This window comes from Chiloscyllium plagiosum, chromosome 5 (assembly GCF_004010195.1).
Source record: "Chiloscyllium plagiosum isolate BGI_BamShark_2017 chromosome 5, ASM401019v2, whole genome shotgun sequence".
NCBI lineage: Eukaryota > Metazoa > Chordata > Chondrichthyes > Orectolobiformes > Hemiscylliidae > Chiloscyllium > Chiloscyllium plagiosum.
Genome location: NC_057714.1, coordinates 44,282,160 through 44,299,834, shown reverse-complemented (window position 1 = coordinate 44,299,834; position 17,675 = coordinate 44,282,160). Strand labels below are relative to the sequence as shown.

Genomic DNA, 17,675 nt, shown 5'->3' with positions numbered 1-17,675 from the left:
GAAATATGTTGTGGTCCAACCAGAAGTCGCACTGTTTTGGATCTTGTAATGCATATTGAGACAAGATTAATAGATGATCTCAGAGTAAAAGATCCTCTAAGGATCATTGATCATAATAAGATATAATTTAACATTCAGTTGGATTGTGAGACAGCTGGGTCAGAGTCAAATGTGCTCCATTGATTTCAGGGTAATGACAAAGGAATGAAGGCAGAGTTGGCTGAAGTGTACTGTGAAAGGTTTTAGCAGCAATGATGGTTGAGGGATAATGACTTTCTAGAAAAATAGTTCTTGCCTGTTGACAAAGATATATCCCAGTGAGGCATCCATAAAGGGATAGCACAACCATGGTTAACCAAGGAAGTTAAAGATAGTATCAGGTTGAAAGGAAAACCATGTGAAATGACAGGGATTAATAGTAAACCAGAAGATTAGCAGAGTTTTGAAATACAACATAAGATTAAGAAAAAGAGGGAGAAAATAACCTTAGGGGAGAAGCAAGCAAGTAATCTAAAACCAGACAGTAAAACTTGCTTTAACTATATGAAAAGGAATAATGGGGCCAAAGTGAACATTGGCTCCTTAGAGAATGAGGCTTGAGAAATAATAAGGCTGAACCATGAACTGACAGGTGAGTTAGATCAGTACTTTACAGTACAGAACTTCAATAATGTTGCAAAAATACTAAATCATTTAAGGGGCTATAGATGGCTAAAACAGTTTTTTTCCTCCCCAGTGATCGCTATTACAAGGGAAACTAATGGGGCTAACGATCGTTACATTTCCTGCACTTGATGAGTTGGATTCAAGGATGTTAAAGCAAGTAGATACAGAGATAGATGCACTAATCTTCCAAGAATCCTTTATTTTCTTGGAAAAGTCCCAGAGGATTTGAAAACTGCTGATATAACACTCTTAATTTGGAGAAAAGCAGAGAGATTAAAAAAAACTATTAGTCAATGAGCTTAACATTTGTATTTCAGGTGACTTTAGGTTCTATTGTTTAAGATGCAATAGAGCATTTAGAAGTATTGAATATTATCAAGCAGAGTCAACATGGCATAACGAAGGGGAATTTAGGCTGACAAATGTATTCCCATTCTTTGAGGTGGTAACGATCAGGATTGTTAAAGCAGAACCAGTGGATGTAATATGCTTGGATTTCCAAAAGGCATTCAATGACGTGCTACATCATTAGCTAAGAACTCGTGGTGCTGGGACTTGTGTGCTAGCTTAGGTAGAGATTTGGGGAATGAATACAAGACCGAATTGGCAGAAAAGGGCAGTTCCAGAATGACGACCAGTAACTGGTAGAGTGTCACAGGGATAAGTGTTGGGAACAGAGTAATTTGCAATTGATATTCATGACTTGGATGAGGAAAATGAATATGAGATTGCTAAATCTGTGGATGACACAAAAATAGATAGAAAGATACGTAATGAGGATGAAACAGAGTGTATAGAGAGCTTTAGACAGGTTAAGTGAGTGGGTGAAACCTGGCAAATGGAATATAATGTGGGAATTATGAGGTATGCATTTTGGCAACAAGAATAAACGAACTGAATATTATTTAAATGGAGAAAGACTGCAGAAAGTTATATCAGTGAGGGATTTGCAAGTTCAGTGAGTAATAGAGAAGGCAAATCCCCTGTTGGCCTTGATTTAATGGAGTCTAAAATAGGGAGGTCTCGTTAAAACTATACGTGGCACTAGCCAAACCACATGTGGAATACAATACACTTTTGTTTCCCTTCTCAAGCGAAAAATATACTCTCATTGGAGGTGCTCCAGAGAAGGTTGACATGACTTTGTCAGGTATGGAGGGAATTTCTTATGAGGAGAGATTGATTAGGTTGTTCTTGAACTCATTGGCATTTCACAGCGTGAGAGAAGACTTTATTGAAATATATAGGATTCTAAGGGGCTGAACAGGTAGTTTCATAGAGATTATTACATTTTGTGGGGAATCGAGGACTGGAGAGCATAATCTCAGATTAAGGGGTCACCCAGTTAGGAGAGCGATTAGGGTTTTTCCCTGACAGCAGACAATTTGTGAAATTCTTTACTGTAGAACGCTGGAGGATTGAGTTGTTTGGTATATTCAGGGTGGAGTAGACAGATTTGTATTCGGTACAGGAATCTAGGGTTATGGGAGTAAAGGCTGGACAGTGGAATAAGGACTTTGCGATTAGTCTTGACTTCAGAATGGTAGAGCAGACTCAACAGGCCAAATAGCATACTTCTGCACCTACTTCATGTGGTCTTTTAAATATTATTGAAATATGGACTTGGAGTATTGTAATGTCCAATGCTATGGTTTAAATAAGATTAGGCTGGATAATTATTTTCTGGTGCTGAGGGGGTGAATTGCATGACCTTCTTTTGGGCCTTATAAAATTATAAGTTTTGCAGTGTTTCAAATGCATATTTTATCAGGTTGTAGGCTATCACAAAGAGTAGCTAAGCAGCTAAGTTAGATCATGTCAGTTTCTCAGCATAAGCACATCTTCAGAATAATCACAATTTTTTCTTAAGTTCATATACTCATTGAACTGACCTTTCAATAAAAATATTCCCAATTAAAATATTGTACATTTGAAAATAAATTGAGGAAGGTTTGAAATGTGGACCAATTGTTCTCTTTTCCATTCAAGTCTACATTCAGTGCCAATGCTAAAAATGCCAGAGACATTCAGTTATGCTGTTGTGTTCATTTTTCATTCATTCCCAAGAAATGTAAAGTAGGTGATAGTTGGTATTGGCAAGGAGTTGGTTTTAAATGGCAGGTGATTAAAATATGTGTTACTTTGTGTGCTGTCTGATTATGCCGCTACTAATAGTTGCCAATAACAATGCATACCCGGGTTAATAATAACAGTTTGAAGAGTTTGATTGAAAATCCTTTTTCATCATGTTTCAGGTTCACAGCATGTTTTTTGGCATCATACCATATTTATATTAAGGCTTATAAGGGCTTAATTCTATTACACTTCAATCTAACTATACAAATAATTTGTCTGACAAGCACAAATTGTAGTTATGATATTTTGATTGTATGAACAAGAGTGTCTGTCTGTTTTGGCATTGAGTTCAGGTCTAAATAAACTTACTGAATTTTACTGAATAAATTATATGAATTTGACACCCTGTGGCGTTGCTCATGAAGAAAGGACAAACTAGGGGTGAAAACGTTGTGGTTAGAAAGTCTTGTTGAAACGGAAGGATGAGAAACATTTTTGACTTGGAAGAAAGGAGAGAAGAGAAGTATTAAATTTGGTGTAGGAGTTATTTTTACTGTGCATGGGACGAAAGCGTCACCGGCTGCATTAGTCACTCAACTTTAATCCCTTTGCTAGGAGCATAAGAGATGCTTGCTTTTGGGGCTCAGAAAGCTTATGTTGTAAAATGGGATATGTTTGGACTTGCCCTTTGATTTGCGTTTTTATATTACTGAACAAATTGCACCAATTATGCTCATCCTATTTATTCCTTCAAATTTATTGTTTCATTTCACTCAATAATATTGAAGAAAAGTATATCACTAACATATAATTTCTAAGGTTAACCTGAGGAAAGAATAAACTGTTAACATGCCGTTTTCTTAGGTATGGTCACCACATCTTTTCCACTAGTTGACTAACATTCTAATTGCATGTATGGTTCAATGATTAATTTGTATTGAGTTTTCCACACTATAAAATAGGTATTCCATGCATGTTCAAAACAAAGTTGGACAAGATATTGACATCAATATCAACTGCGAACTGTTCAATATGGAGTAACATATTTTCCATTTCACAGTGATGCATTATCTATCTATTATCTAGGATGATCTAGAAATAGATGTAGTAATACATACTTTAATATTCTTAGTAAAACAGCTAAGCCAGCCTCTTCATAAATATATTAGTAGAATTTGAAGAATTATTGTGTGGTGTAAGTTACTCAGTTGGCTGAATTGCCACATTGCTTATGTGGATTTGAATCCTTCAATGTGTCGGAAATTGGCGTTGGGTGAAAGAACACTAGAATATGAGTTAGTTTAAGATAGGATTGATGTGCACAATTTAGTTGGCATCCCTGCAAAAAAACGCATTTGTAAATTATTCTAAATGTACATTTTAATAATTAAATATAGAGGTGAAGTTGTTCATCTACAACATATTGTAATAAAATCATTAACTGATTCTGTGTTTGATAACATAAGCACTTGAATTCAGTTGATTTACAGCCATGACTACAAACTGCCAACCTTTGAAAGGGTATCACTCAAAGCATTTTCCACAAGGTGGCTTACAACCCAGAATACGATAATGTTTTGTGTTAAGGAAACTTTAGCTATGGGAGAAGTTGGAATTCAGCATCTACTGCTTCCTCAGAGGCATAGTTCCAAATGCAAAACAGGTGATCTTAGTTTGAGAGGCCAGGATGGGTGGTCTGAAAAAGGAAAATTCAAGGAAAGGAAAAATAGCAGCACTTGTGACAGGCTTGAAAGAAATTAATCTACATTGTTGATGTGTGCCCCAAAAGAAGGAGCTTATTCCCTTTCCCAATGTAGCTTCAAATTCAGAAGAGATATTAAGAGATACTTAAGTGCTGCAGATATTTTTTAAGAATGCCAGCAATGTGAAATGTTAACCCTCACACTTAATGTTACTGTTTCCCTTCTCTGTGAATACCTTTCTCCAGTAAGGTTTTGGATTATTGTCCATTATACAGGTTTCCTTGAAACCTCAGCTGAGTGATTACTGGGAATGTTTGCGGAGTGGACTCGATGGGCCGAATGGCCTTACTTCCGCTCCTATGTCTTATGGTCTTATGTTTGGAGGGTACTGGAATTTCTACAAAGACCAAAATTAGTTGACAAGTATGCAGTTTGGTTTCCAAAGCAATATGTTCTTTTGAAAAAAAAAGGCTTTAACCTTTTAGCATATGGGTTGATTCAGTAGAAAACAAGTCAGGTATTGAAGAGCGTGGGAGGACCTCTGTATTTTTTTAATATTCATTATGGCATGTGAGCATCACTGGCTAGGTCAGCACTTCTTGCCCATCCTTCATTGCCCAAAGGGTGTTGAAATGCAGCATCAGACATTGCATTTTGAGGACTGTGCACATTGTAGAAGTTTGAGATAACTGGAGATGTGGTCTCTTCTTGACGTGACAATGTCTAAAGCTGAAAGTTATTGCACCTTCAGTCAGTCAATTCAATCCATTATTGAAGACCAATGACCAAGTGATATCATTTTCTTAAGCACGGTTTTTCAACATGATTCACCTGAAACTGGTGTGACTGGTGCAAAAGCTCTCAGCATTTTAAGCACATGTTTTGTTTGTCCAACTTGGGTTTTTGTGGAGTTTACATGTTTTTTTCAAATTGTTCTGAAAACCAGTTCCACTGACATAACTAGAAATGCATCACAATTATGTTCTTATGCCAAGTCACTTATACATTTTGAATCATGCTTGTTAGTAAGGCAAGGCTTGATTATTTGACAAGAGTGAACTTTGGTCTTCGTCAATGCTAAGCTTAAATTGCACCAACGATATTTTGAATTACAACCTGAGACTCTGGATTACTTCATCTTGTATAACCTAATCAAAGGATGAAGCCTTTTAAATACTTAGCACAAAATGGCCAGTTTGTCACAGTTAGTATCTGGAAAGGATATCTTGACCACTTTCAAGGCCAAAGACTTACTGGAGTACCACAACTTCTAAGTCATACACTAATAAGACTCAGTCAAAATCCCGGAATTTTTTTCCAGCAGCATTGTGGGTATGCCTTCAGTACATGGACTGCAGCAGACAAAGAAGGTACTTCATCACCATACTGGTCTTGCCAGAATTTACATATCATGAGAGTTCATTTCTCTTTACAAAATGAACTTATTTATTCTAATTATGCAATTTATGTGGATCTTTATTGTAGATTTAAATAATTCTTAACTAATCCAAATAACATGAATATTCAGTCTTATTCTAAAAAAGAAGCATTTGCTAAGCTATTTTCCTGATGAGAACCAAGTTGTGGAGCCCCTTAGAATCTCAGCACTATTGAATAGAGATAAGTTTGTTCTCAGTGTTGGACAAGTGCTAATTAGGTCTGAGATTGATGATAAATTTAAAAAGGTCATCCAATTAATGGTTTTTTTCAAAATTATTTTTCTAATCAACCTGTTCAGAGCTGTTATTACACACCTCTGAAGCAGATGGGATTTGAACCCAGACCTCTTGGTCCAGGGATCGGGTTACTACCTTTGCGCTACAAGAGATCTCCCCAAACTCTACCTTGACAGTGAAGGAAATTGCTGGCTGGACAAAAACATCCATAGCTTCGCCTGATCCAAGATGGAGCATGGGAATTAATGGTGGCCATAAAGCTGCTCTTTTTTTAACTTATTGTCATTTCCTCATTCTTGGAGCAATAATTACTGTTATACAGGCTGTAGTATTATTTTGGAACTTTGGACAAAAAGAGATCAAAACGATGGCACTTTAAAAAAGGAGGAAGAGAGAGAAAGCAGGTATAATATTGGAGGTGGGGAAAACTGTGTAGGGAGATCACAGCACGGGAACAACGAAGTGATTTTTTGTTTCAGTGTAACTTTTTTTGTAAATCTACAATAGTGAGTAGAGTCGCATTTTTTGATTATATGTTTTATTGAGGTCTGTCTCTTTATTAAACTAAAAATATAAAGTGTAGGTACTAAGTTATCCTGGGGCAGCGCTTTCAGAGCAATAAGAATGTACTGTTTTCTGGGTTTATTAATTAAGGTGCAAAGATGGCCTTTAGTAGAGTGAGGTGCTCTTCCTGTTGGATGTGGGATATTAAGGAGAATTTCCATTTTCTTAATGATTAAATCTGCATGAAGCATGTTTGGTTGTGAATCCTGTTGGATCACATGGATCGATTGGCGCAGCAGTTAGAGGCAATAAGGAATTTACAGGGGCTGCGGAGTGTGATGGATGGCAGTTTCAGGAAGTAGAAAACTATAGATACAGTCGGGTAGATGGGTTACCTCAAGGAAAGGTAGGAGAGGTTGGCAGGCAGTGCAGGAGTCTCCTGTGGCTATCCCCATCTCAAATGAGTATGCTGTTTTGGAAAACATAGAGGGTGATGGACTCTCAGGAGAATATAGTGCTGACAACCAGGATTCTGGTACCGAGGCTGGCTCTGATGTAAGGAGGGATGCGTCAGGTTCCAAGTGTTCGATTGTGATAGGGGACTCTCTAGTCAGAGACACAGACAGACCTTTACGCGGCTGACAGCAAGACATCAGAATATTGTGTTATCTCCCTGGTGTCAGGATCAAGGATATCTTGGAGAAGGTGCAGAATATTCTCAAAGGGGAGAGGGACCAGCAGGAGATACCTGGACACTTTGGAACAAACAACATAGGAAGAGAAAAGAACAAGGCTCTGAGAAGAGAAAGTTGGAAGTTGGTAGGAATTTAAAAAGTGTGTACAAGAACATTTTCTGATTAAGTATGTGGGTGTACCTACTAGAGAAGGAGAAAACTTGGCCTAGATAAATGACAAACACAAGAGGACCCAGGACTGATCTCTGGAACACCGCTGGGCACAGATCTTTAGTCTGAAAAGCAAACCACCTCTGTCACTCTGTCTCCTGACATAATGGCAAGAGACAGAATAATGGTGGAGGGTTGTGCAGAAGTGGTTCACTTTTTGTAGGCACCAAAAAATTCCAGATGTTGATATTGTTTTCAGTTTATACTGTTCAAAACTAAGGTGCATGTGTGAGAGCTGATGGCAAGCTGTTCATTCAACCTTGCAACAATGAATAAAAATGCCTGACCCCTCCATCTCAGAGACTTAAAAACTGGTGTTAGGTAGTTCCTAGAGGGCTAACACAACCCTGTCTTTCAGTTTGAAATAACTACATTTGAAATATTAAGTGAAGGTGAATGCTAGTAAATTGTGTGTAATTATGTGGCAAAATTGAAAAAAGTTAGAGAATTTGTTTTCACTGCAAAAACTGTTGATGCACTTTACTGTCTCAGTAAAGATTAATTTGTTTTCCCTAGAAATGTGAGAGATTCATATGAAGCATCACGGTAGAGTTCAGCAGTTAGCATTCAATTATGATCCATACATAATGCCTTCACTTAACAAGATATTAGACAGTAGATAATATCCTCAGGGGTATCTCTCTACTGACTATCTCACCCCCTCCACTGCCTCAGCATTGATGACTGCTCATCCAAATTCCAGGCTTGGATAAGTCACAATTTCCTGCAGTTAATCTGGGGAAGACTGAAGACATTGTCTTCACTCCCTCTGCAATGTGTGCCTTCTATAAGAGACAAAGTCCTGAAAAATGCAGCGGGTTCTGGTAACACCTGTGGAGAGAAAAAACAAGTTAATGTTTCAAGTCCAGTGATCCTTTGTGAGATATTCACTTGCCACTGATTTCATTCCTTTCCCTGTTTGCTATCTGTTACCAAGCTGAGTTGAACTTCCAACCTGTATCCCACTTCATCACATAGAATAGAATAGAATCGCCTTTATTGCCACGTGCACTGGAGTGAGTGCAGTGAAAGGTGTATAATGTCGTCTCTTGGTGCCATCTTAGGTACAGATACTTTAAGTGTTGTTACTGAGTTAAAGATTAGCGTAGAAATAGAGTTTAACAAATCCAGAATGATAATAAAAAGTATCTTTTAAAGTACTCCAGTTATAGTCCTTTTCCCTTGAGTCTGTGCCCGATGGGTTTCAGAACACGAGACCTCACAGCCTCTGTCCTGAACTCGCTTCCAGAGCTAGTCCACCTGGCTGGCCTGTGCTCACTCTGCTTTCTCTGTGGGCTGTGTCTGCAACTCGTTTGTAGGACTCGGTCCATGCTCGCTCTGTTCTCTCTGAGGGATTCGGTCACAGCTTGCTTTTGGGACTCGGCCCATTCTCTCTGCGATCTCCAGCCACAACACACTTCCAGGAATTGGCTCCCGCTCGCTCTGTTTTCTCTGCAGGCTCTGATTGCGGCACACTTCCGGGATTCGACAAACGCTCACTCTGCTCCATTTCCTCCAGGTAGGATAGTTTAAGAAGCAGCAAAGAGGGAAAATAAAAATAAAAAGGAAAAGGAACTGGCGAGCAGAGGTGCTCCAGCTGGAGCGTCCACCATTGCATCAGTGAGCTGCCGTTGACTGCTCTCCAGCACCCTGGCCTCTCAGCCTCCCCAACCCATCCACGCAAGCTTTTGTTATCTCCAGACTTGACCATTCCAGTGTTCACTTGGATGAACTTCCATCTTCCATAAACTTGAGCACATATGGAATACTGTGGCTTATGTTTGAACACACACAAAATATCACTCAACCATTATTTGGGTCTTTGATTATGTTACCTTGCTCCTAGTACACTGAAACCTCAATATTCAAAATCCCCATCCTTATGCAGACATTCTTTCATTGGCCCTGCTTCCTTTATCTTGGTAACTTCTTACAGCCTTACAAAATCTATGCTTCTTTCAACTATGGTGTTGAGTGCATTCCCTTTTGCATTGGAATAGGTGAATCCAGATCCTAAATGATAGAATTAACTTTTTAAAACTTTGTCCCTTCATCTCACTCTCTTCCTTTAAGGCATCCAAAAGGCTTAGATCTTTGCTTTAGGTCACCTACCTTAGTCTCTCGTTTGCTGTCTGTTTTGTTTTTCTAATATTCCTATGAAGCACACTTTATCTGTTCATATTGCCTTAACTTTTCTGCTCTCAAGTTATTTTTTCCTTCAATTCCAAACCAAGCATGTCACCACTATTTTGATTTCCTGTACCTCATTCAGTCTTAGACTGGAAGTTATGAAAAATCCCTCTCTATCCAGTTGAGTTTATGTGGTCTTGCAGCTTGTCAATATTGTAACACATAAGCAGCAGATGTCCTGGTTGCATTTGATCCTATCTGGGGCTAAGGGCAGAGCTTTGTTGTGAGGCTTATAATTTGTCACTTAGTACTGAATATCTGGGAGTGACATGATTAGAAATATTGAGTATGATGCCCTTAATTCTTGAGGAATTATGTTTCAGTCCAGTTGTAAGTGCTGGAGTAAAAATTTCCATATTCTATTGTGGCAGATTGGCATATTAAGAAAAACAATGACCTTGAGCAGAAAGGTGGGGAGGAAAGCAGTTGTCACTAAATATATGCCCGGCAGCTAAATATGATGCCGTGTTGAAATCTTATACATACATAATACCCAACTAATTCTGTGAGATGTTTCTCAATTCTTATGTTTCCAACAGCATATTACTCCTGACAGCTACATCCCATGCCTGTCTGACCTCTGCAAAGCTCTGTGGGAAGTCATGCTAAGCTACTATCGAACCATGTCGTGGCATGATGAACATGACCGTGAAGAGTCTGCCCCAGCTGCTGGTAAGAAATGAAATAACAAATACATAGGTTTATAATGTACCAGATCAAACAAGCTCACTTTGATCAGCTGTTTTAAGTTTTGAATTGTTACATCAACAGAACATTGTGAGTAATGTTTCATTCGAAGTGATATATCACAAAGAAGTCCATGAAATCTTATGAGCAGAGATTTCCTGACACTCAGAGATATTGTTACCAAAATTCAAGTTGTTAAACTGACTGAGCAAGGCAATTTCCAATTGTGTTTTGGAAAAGTACAAGAAAAACAGCAGAGGAAAGAAAACTTTGAAATTTCTTTCTCAATGCTACGTTCCCTTGTTTGGCTTCTTAGCTCCACAGAAATCTGGAGCACAAAGTGAATAGAGAGGCAGGTGATGTTCACCCAAGTTCTCGGAATTTGCAGTTGTCAGGATGCACAAAATTTCTTAATCTATTTTAGTCAGCAGCTTCACAATCTGGAAAACAGATGTTTCAGCGTATGACTTGAGGTATAGCATTTGTGATAAATACATTAAAAATGCAAAATCTGTTTAATTTTCCTCCGTGAACAATTATATTGTTTAGTAAAAGCCATATGGCAAAATGATAAAAGATTGCCATGGTAACTTTCATCCCTATAAATATCGACATCCAATGCCACTTGCTTATTCCTAAAATAGCCTCTACAACAAGTGATGGCACGCTTGTTAATTTTCATACATAAAGATTAATTTTTCTAACAATCATACATTTAAGATTGTTGTTTTATGGTCTTTAATCCTTTATAACAGTACAAGATGATGATTGTTTGAAAATTACATTGATTTGGTGTTTACTACTTAACATTTTAATGATAACTTTCCTAAGTTCAAGTGTGAATAGATTCTGACACTTCAATTCAGAGGGAATGCTGTTGAGATTGAAGTGTTGTCTTTCAGATCTAAAAGATCCTGTTGTGATATTTTAAGATGGTCAGGGATAATTCTCCCATTATCTAATATTACAACCTCAATCGTCATTGTGAAAACAGATTGGTGCAGATTTTCAAATTACTGTTTGAGCGAGTCTGAGTAAATGTAATCTCTTTAAGATTGTCTAGTTATCTGTCAGTCATTTACCCTGCCAGATTTCTGAGGTTAGCCTGTGCCAGCTATCAGAGAAAATGTGCAAAATCAGCTCAGTGCAAGAGCAGTGCTACCGAGACATGATCTATTTTTATGACATTGTATTTTTGGAATATTTTTTATGGATCCCAAAAACACTTTTGCAGCTCCTGAGGAAAAGTATGTATGTAATGTAAGTAAGGGGGACAGGGTGGCAGATGGGTGAGGGAGTTGGATGTCGTTAAATTGGTGAGGGCTCAGGATAGGTCATGTCAGGATGGTGAAGAGTATGGGGTGATGTGGGGTGAGATGTTGGGTCTGGGATAGATGTTATATAGTCGAGCGTGATCACGTCGGACGGGATGTGGCGTCGTTGGACCAGTTGTATTTTATCAGGACCAGTGAGGTCAGTGTTAGTGAAAGTTGGTGGCCAGAAAGGACACACGTCAGGTTTCTTCTAACTTTCCAGACTAGACTGGGCCTACAATAGTGTTAACGACTTGGGTGGAGAGGAGTTTAAGTGTGTACAAGAAAAATTTCTGATTCAGTATGTGGATGTACCTACAAGAGAAGATGCAAAACATAACCTACTCTTGGGAAATAAGGCAGGGCAGGTGACTAAGGTATCAGTGGGGGAGCACTTTGGGGCCAGTGACCATAATTCTATTAGTTGTAAAACAGTGAATGGTAAAGGATAGACCAGATCTAAAAGTTAAACTTCTAAATTGGAGGAAAGCCAATTTTGATAGTATTGGGCACGAACTTTCAAAAGTTGATTGGGACAATTGTTTGCAGGTAAAGGGGCGGTTGGAAAATGGGAAGCATTCAAAAGTGAGATAATGATAGTCCAGATACAGTATGCTCCTGCGAGGGTGAAGGGCAAGACTGGTAGATGTAGGGAATGCTGGATGACCAAAGAAATTGAGGTTTTGGTCAAGAAAAAGAAGGAAGCATATGTCAGATGTAGATAGCAGAGATTGAGTGAATCTTTAGAAAAGTACAAAGACAGTAGGAGCATATTTAAGAGAGAAATCAGGAGGGCAAAAAAGGAACATGAGATTGCTTTAGCAAATAGGGTTAAGGAGAATCCAAAGGGATTTTATAAATACATTAAGGACAAATAGGTAATTAGGGAGAGAATAGGACCCCTTAAAGGTCAGCAAGGTCACCTATGTGTGCAACCGCAGGACATGGGGGCTTCCAAATGCAGGGGAATTGCCCATCAGAAATTTTAATTTCCTGGTCAGTTTCCTCCGTTTCAGCTCCACGATTTCCGTATAATCTTGACATGTACCTGCCAGTTGATGCTACAGAAACGGCTCTGCTGACTGGAAATTCTGGGCAGTTATCTGCCTGTTTATATTATTGCTACTTGATGCAATTTTAATCCACATTAGTTTGCAGTTTTCAACATTGCAAAATTAATGACACTTCACAACCAGTTAACTACTTGAGAAATTATTTTTGGGGTTGCTGAGGTAATCAAGGTCATCATATAAAAACAAGCTGTTTTGTTTATTTATAGAGAATAGGTTTCATTGTGATGAGACAAATGTGAGATGTAGCCCTAAATTGCAAATACAGTGCTGTGTAAATTATACTGACAAAGGCCAGTCTTGACTGTATTCATCTTCAGAACCATTGTTCCGTGATGCAATTCAATATTTTCATTTGCAAGGTGCTTTCGAGCACACTGTATTCCATGCCAAGTCAGATCTTCATCTTTCCCAAACAAATGGGAAGAAACCTGAATTACATGTGCTGAATCACAACATGTCAGTTTAGCTCAGCTGGAAGTGCTCTCACCTCTGAATTACAAGATTATTTCACACAACAATAAATACATCCAGTGTTACTGATATTGGCAAGGAAGCTTATGTCCAGGGACAGTATTTCTGTGGAGTTTTGTGAATAAGCAAGCTGAAACACAGAAATAAAACAAGATACCAGAAGTGCACAGAAGCTCAGTCAGTGTCTGCAAAAGGAAAATGTGGCATTTAAGATTTCCAAGTCTCCAATCGAGCGAAGATTGAATAATAACAGAAACGCTAACAAAGTCGGAAAGCATTGAGGTGAAAATGGAGGAAGGACAGAGGGTGAAGGCATTACTTAGAAAAGGAGTAATGCTTAATTGGAAACTTACCAAAAAGTTTTAAATTTTTAAATTCGTTCTTGGCATGTATATAATGTTTAAAAATGTGTTGCTGGAAAAGTGCAGCAGGTCAGGAAGCATCAAAGAAGCAGGAGAATCAATTTTTCGGGCATAAGCCCTTCTTCAGGAGGTAAGTAATCTAATCTAAAAAAAAGTAATCTAATCTAATCTAATCTAATCTAAAATTTTTAAGCTCTGATCTCCAGCATCTGCAGTCCTCACTTTCTCCATGTATATAATGTTGGAAAGGTTCCATTTACTGAAGCAAGAATTTGGTAGTGACCTTTTGTTTCAACTACTGCATTCCATAAGGCAGAGATGCACATACATATGGTGGTAGAGCAAGAGCCAGTGTTCTAGTATTCTCTTATCTGTCTCGACAAACTATTTCTATTTCCACCAGGGTCACTAATGGTAGCTGGGGCACAAATAATCCACTTTGTTATTGCCCATACTGCTGTAAATATACATCAGTCAATTGAGATAGCAATATATTCAAATTATACCCTTTCAATTGCTCTCTTCTGGTAGTATAACATCTTTCTTAATCACACACCAAGTTCAGCCTGAAGTATGGAATAACTTATTAGGCTGCTTACCTTTGGAGCCAATGTGACTTTAAAATCTCTTGATAGACATTGGATAAATATGAAACGCGTGTGAATTATAATTCTCTAATCTTATAACATTTATTGCCTATCCATTTAGTTACTGAGTTGCTTTGATAAGATGTTATGATTGACATTTTCACAATATGGTGAGAATCAGGCATCTGCTGTACATAAGAAAAACAATTAGCCCAGTTCTGAGAAAATCTGTGGTTGGTTGAATAAAAGGCCATATGACAGCAGTGATATGCATTGAAAAGGATGCAAAATTAAAATCTACATAAATAATATATGAAAAAAAATTGAATTTAGTTAAAAAAAAGCTTTTTATTTATTCAGATGGCCGTACTGAGATTTCCACAGATGATGCCAACTTTAATCGAAGTTATGTGAAAAAGAAGTTGGAGCATGGCCTTTCTCGGATCTGGCAGGTTTGTGCCTCATTTGGTGAAAGATTTTTATTTTTCAAACTACCAGATGGTTTCTATTTTAAATCTCTAGGAATTTTGCTGTTTTAAAACTGCAGGACTTCGTTTTAAGATTCCTGTTTACTCCATCGTAAAGTCTTGCAAACTTAAAATCTCAGACACCTTTTTGCTGCGTAGCCATTTGTATAAATTGACTCTTACATAGATCTTGAATATGAGATTGCAAAATTGTGTAGGTGGGGTGGGGGGGGAGAGAGGAGTGATGTGCATGTGTGTGCGTGCGCACATGGTCTTGATCAAGTGTGTGAGTGAGTGCTTGAGAGGGGAGGTGTGAGAGTATGCGTGTGTGTGCGTGCGTGAGGGAGTACATGCCAGTGAGAGTGCAAGTGTATGAGAGAAAGAAAAGCAATGTGCCAGAGATATTGAAATTTTAAAAAAAAGTTGCTGGAGAAATTTAGCAGCTCTGACACCATTTGTGGAGAGAGAAACTGAGTGAACATTTATCACTTTATTTTTTGGAACTAACTTTGAGTATTGAGTATCTCCACTTCATATATTAAGAGCTGGAGTTAGTATATGAGCATGAATAAATTGGCTGACGGCATAGTTTCAATGCATGGATCGTTTTCAGATCAGCAAATTATGACTATTGGGATATCACTGAAATCATTGCTGGGGCTATAACTTTCCACTCTACATCAATAATTTTGGAAGAGCAGATTAACTTGATGATCCATCAATAGATGGGACGATAAGTTGTGAAGACCGTGATTGGAAACCATAAAGGATATAGATCGCTCGGGTGAATGCTGAGAAGTTGGTAGATGGAATAATGTGTGGCAGAACATCAGGTTGTCCACATGGGTAAGAAGAATGGACTTGCTCCATTATTTAAATGGAGCAAGTCCACAGAAAAGTGCATTAAAGGGGGATCTGGGTGTTGTCATTCATGGCTAGCAAGTTAACATGCCGGTGTAACAAGTAATCAGGAAGGCAAATGCAATATTGACTTTAATACAAGGGGATGGTAATACTGAAGTGGAAACCTTGATAGAACTGTACAGATGGTGGATGAGACCATCCCTACAGTACTGTGTACACAGTTTTTGTCTCATCCTTTAAAGAGCAGTTTGCTTGCTTTCAAGGCAGTTCAAAGAAGGTTTGTAAAGTTGGTTTCTGGGAAAATGAGGAAAAGAGATTAGGCCAATGCTCATTGAGGTTGAGAAGCATTGATAGATGACCTTCAAACATATAAAATTCTGAGGGAAGTTGACAGGGTTTGTGCTAAAATGATATTTCTCCTTGAGAATCTATAAGTAAAGAACATAGTTCCAGAAATAAGGCACAGATTTCAGGGTCATTAACATTAGGAATTCTCTCCCCTGTCTAGCAGTGAATGCTGAAAGTTGAATATATTTCAAGCTGAGAGAGACAGATTTTTGATCTACAAACTGATCTTGATTGTAGCTGAAAGCTAAAAATAAATTCCTGAACCAATTGCATGGATTTGAATAGGTGTGTAATGCTCATTTGATGCAGTTCATTTTTGATTTAGCTATGGGATATGGTAAACTGGTATGTCTGTCTAATATTGTCATGAGCGTGACCACTAACTTAACCCAAAAATCTGCAAGTATTTCTGCAAGCAATAAAAGTCTATTTAGCTTTACAATTTGACTTCTTAAATTATGAAGTTAATGTTTAATGAATTTAATGATCCAAATCATGAATTTAATGAGTTCTTGTACTGATATTGACTGTCATATTCTTGTTCTCCAGGATGTTCAATTAAAAGCAAAAACATATTTGCTTGGAACAGATTTATCCAGTTTCAAGTATGACGATTTTATTTTTGTACTGGACATTATTAGCAGGTATTAGGACAATACTGTACTAAATAGTGGCTTTTTTTTGATTTATTATATTTGTATGTACTAAACGTATTTAAAATCTCAGTGTTATTTGTTTGCAAACCAGACTGATGCAAGTTGGTGAAGAATTTTGTGGCAGTAAATCAGAGGTGTTGCAGGAGTCTATTCGAAAACAAAGTGTGAATTATTTTAAAAGCTATCACAGGTAAAAGTTATTTATGTTTACATGAATGCTTTTTACTTTGCTCTTTAATAGAATCTGGATGTTGCTGGCTCGGCCATCTTTAGTTGTCTAATCCTAATTGCCCTTTACAATGTTGGCAAGTGAACTGCTTGAACTACTGCAGTTCCTTGGGAATAGATACATCTGCATTGTTGTTAGGATGGACCTCCCAAATGTTGACCAAATGACAGGGGAAAAAATATCACTGATACCTTTGCAATAAAGCTTCACTGGAGGAAGCATTAAGCATGGAGTTGCAAACTGAAGTCAATAAGAGGGTTCCCTCCCTACCCGCACCAACCTTAAAAAAATGATTCCTTACTAAGAACAGGTGTCTTGCTTGCCTGAATTAAAATACATTCTCACCTTCACACCAACACCTTTTCTCCTTGCGTGCTCTAAGTTTTGATACTACCTCCCATGTCCCTGTTCTGTCACCTATGAAGAATGTAGAATAGAGTGTTTGCCATTCAACCCTTAATGCCTATTCTGCTAATCTGTTCAATTATAGGTGATTTGTAGACATTGTTAATCAGTCTGTTCAGACATGTTAGAACACATATCCAGAGCAGGTGGAACTTCAAGCTGGACCTTTTGGCTCGGACATCACTCTGCACTGAAGAGCCATAATTCCAAATCCTAACCCTGGTTCCTTTCTTTGGTTCAATATCACTTCAGAAAAGTTTTGAAATTTTCAATTTATCCTACCTTTAGTTTTTTTTTTCAGAAAGCTAGATTTCCACTAACGTTTGGTGAAGTACTACTTGTTAACTTGAATGGCCTAGTTTTATAAGGTTATTCCCTCCTGGAAGCAATGGATACTCACTGTCTATTCTATCAATTTGTTTAATTATTTCAAACACCTCAACTATGCCTTCACTATTCAAGGGAGTATCAAGGTTCATCTATGTGATATGTC

The 17,675-nt window shown here is 37.9% G+C and overlaps 1 protein-coding gene across 2 annotated transcripts in view; it reads left to right on the top strand.

Moving 5' to 3' along the window:
* The window catches only part of vps50 (VPS50 EARP/GARPII complex subunit), a 182,923-nt gene that overhangs the window by 97,215 nt on the left and 68,033 nt on the right, over positions 1–17,675 (top strand). The window contains exons 13-16 of one of the 2 annotated variants that reach the window (XM_043689946.1): positions 10,260–10,392; positions 14,574–14,665; positions 16,442–16,536; positions 16,619–16,738. In XM_043689946.1, the coding sequence (XP_043545881.1) occupies positions 10,260–10,392; positions 14,574–14,665; positions 16,442–16,536; positions 16,619–16,738 (440 nt within the window). The remainder of the gene's footprint in view (positions 1–10,259; positions 10,393–14,573; positions 14,666–16,441; positions 16,537–16,618; positions 16,739–17,675) is intronic. The other variant, XM_043689947.1, reaches the window with a different exon arrangement.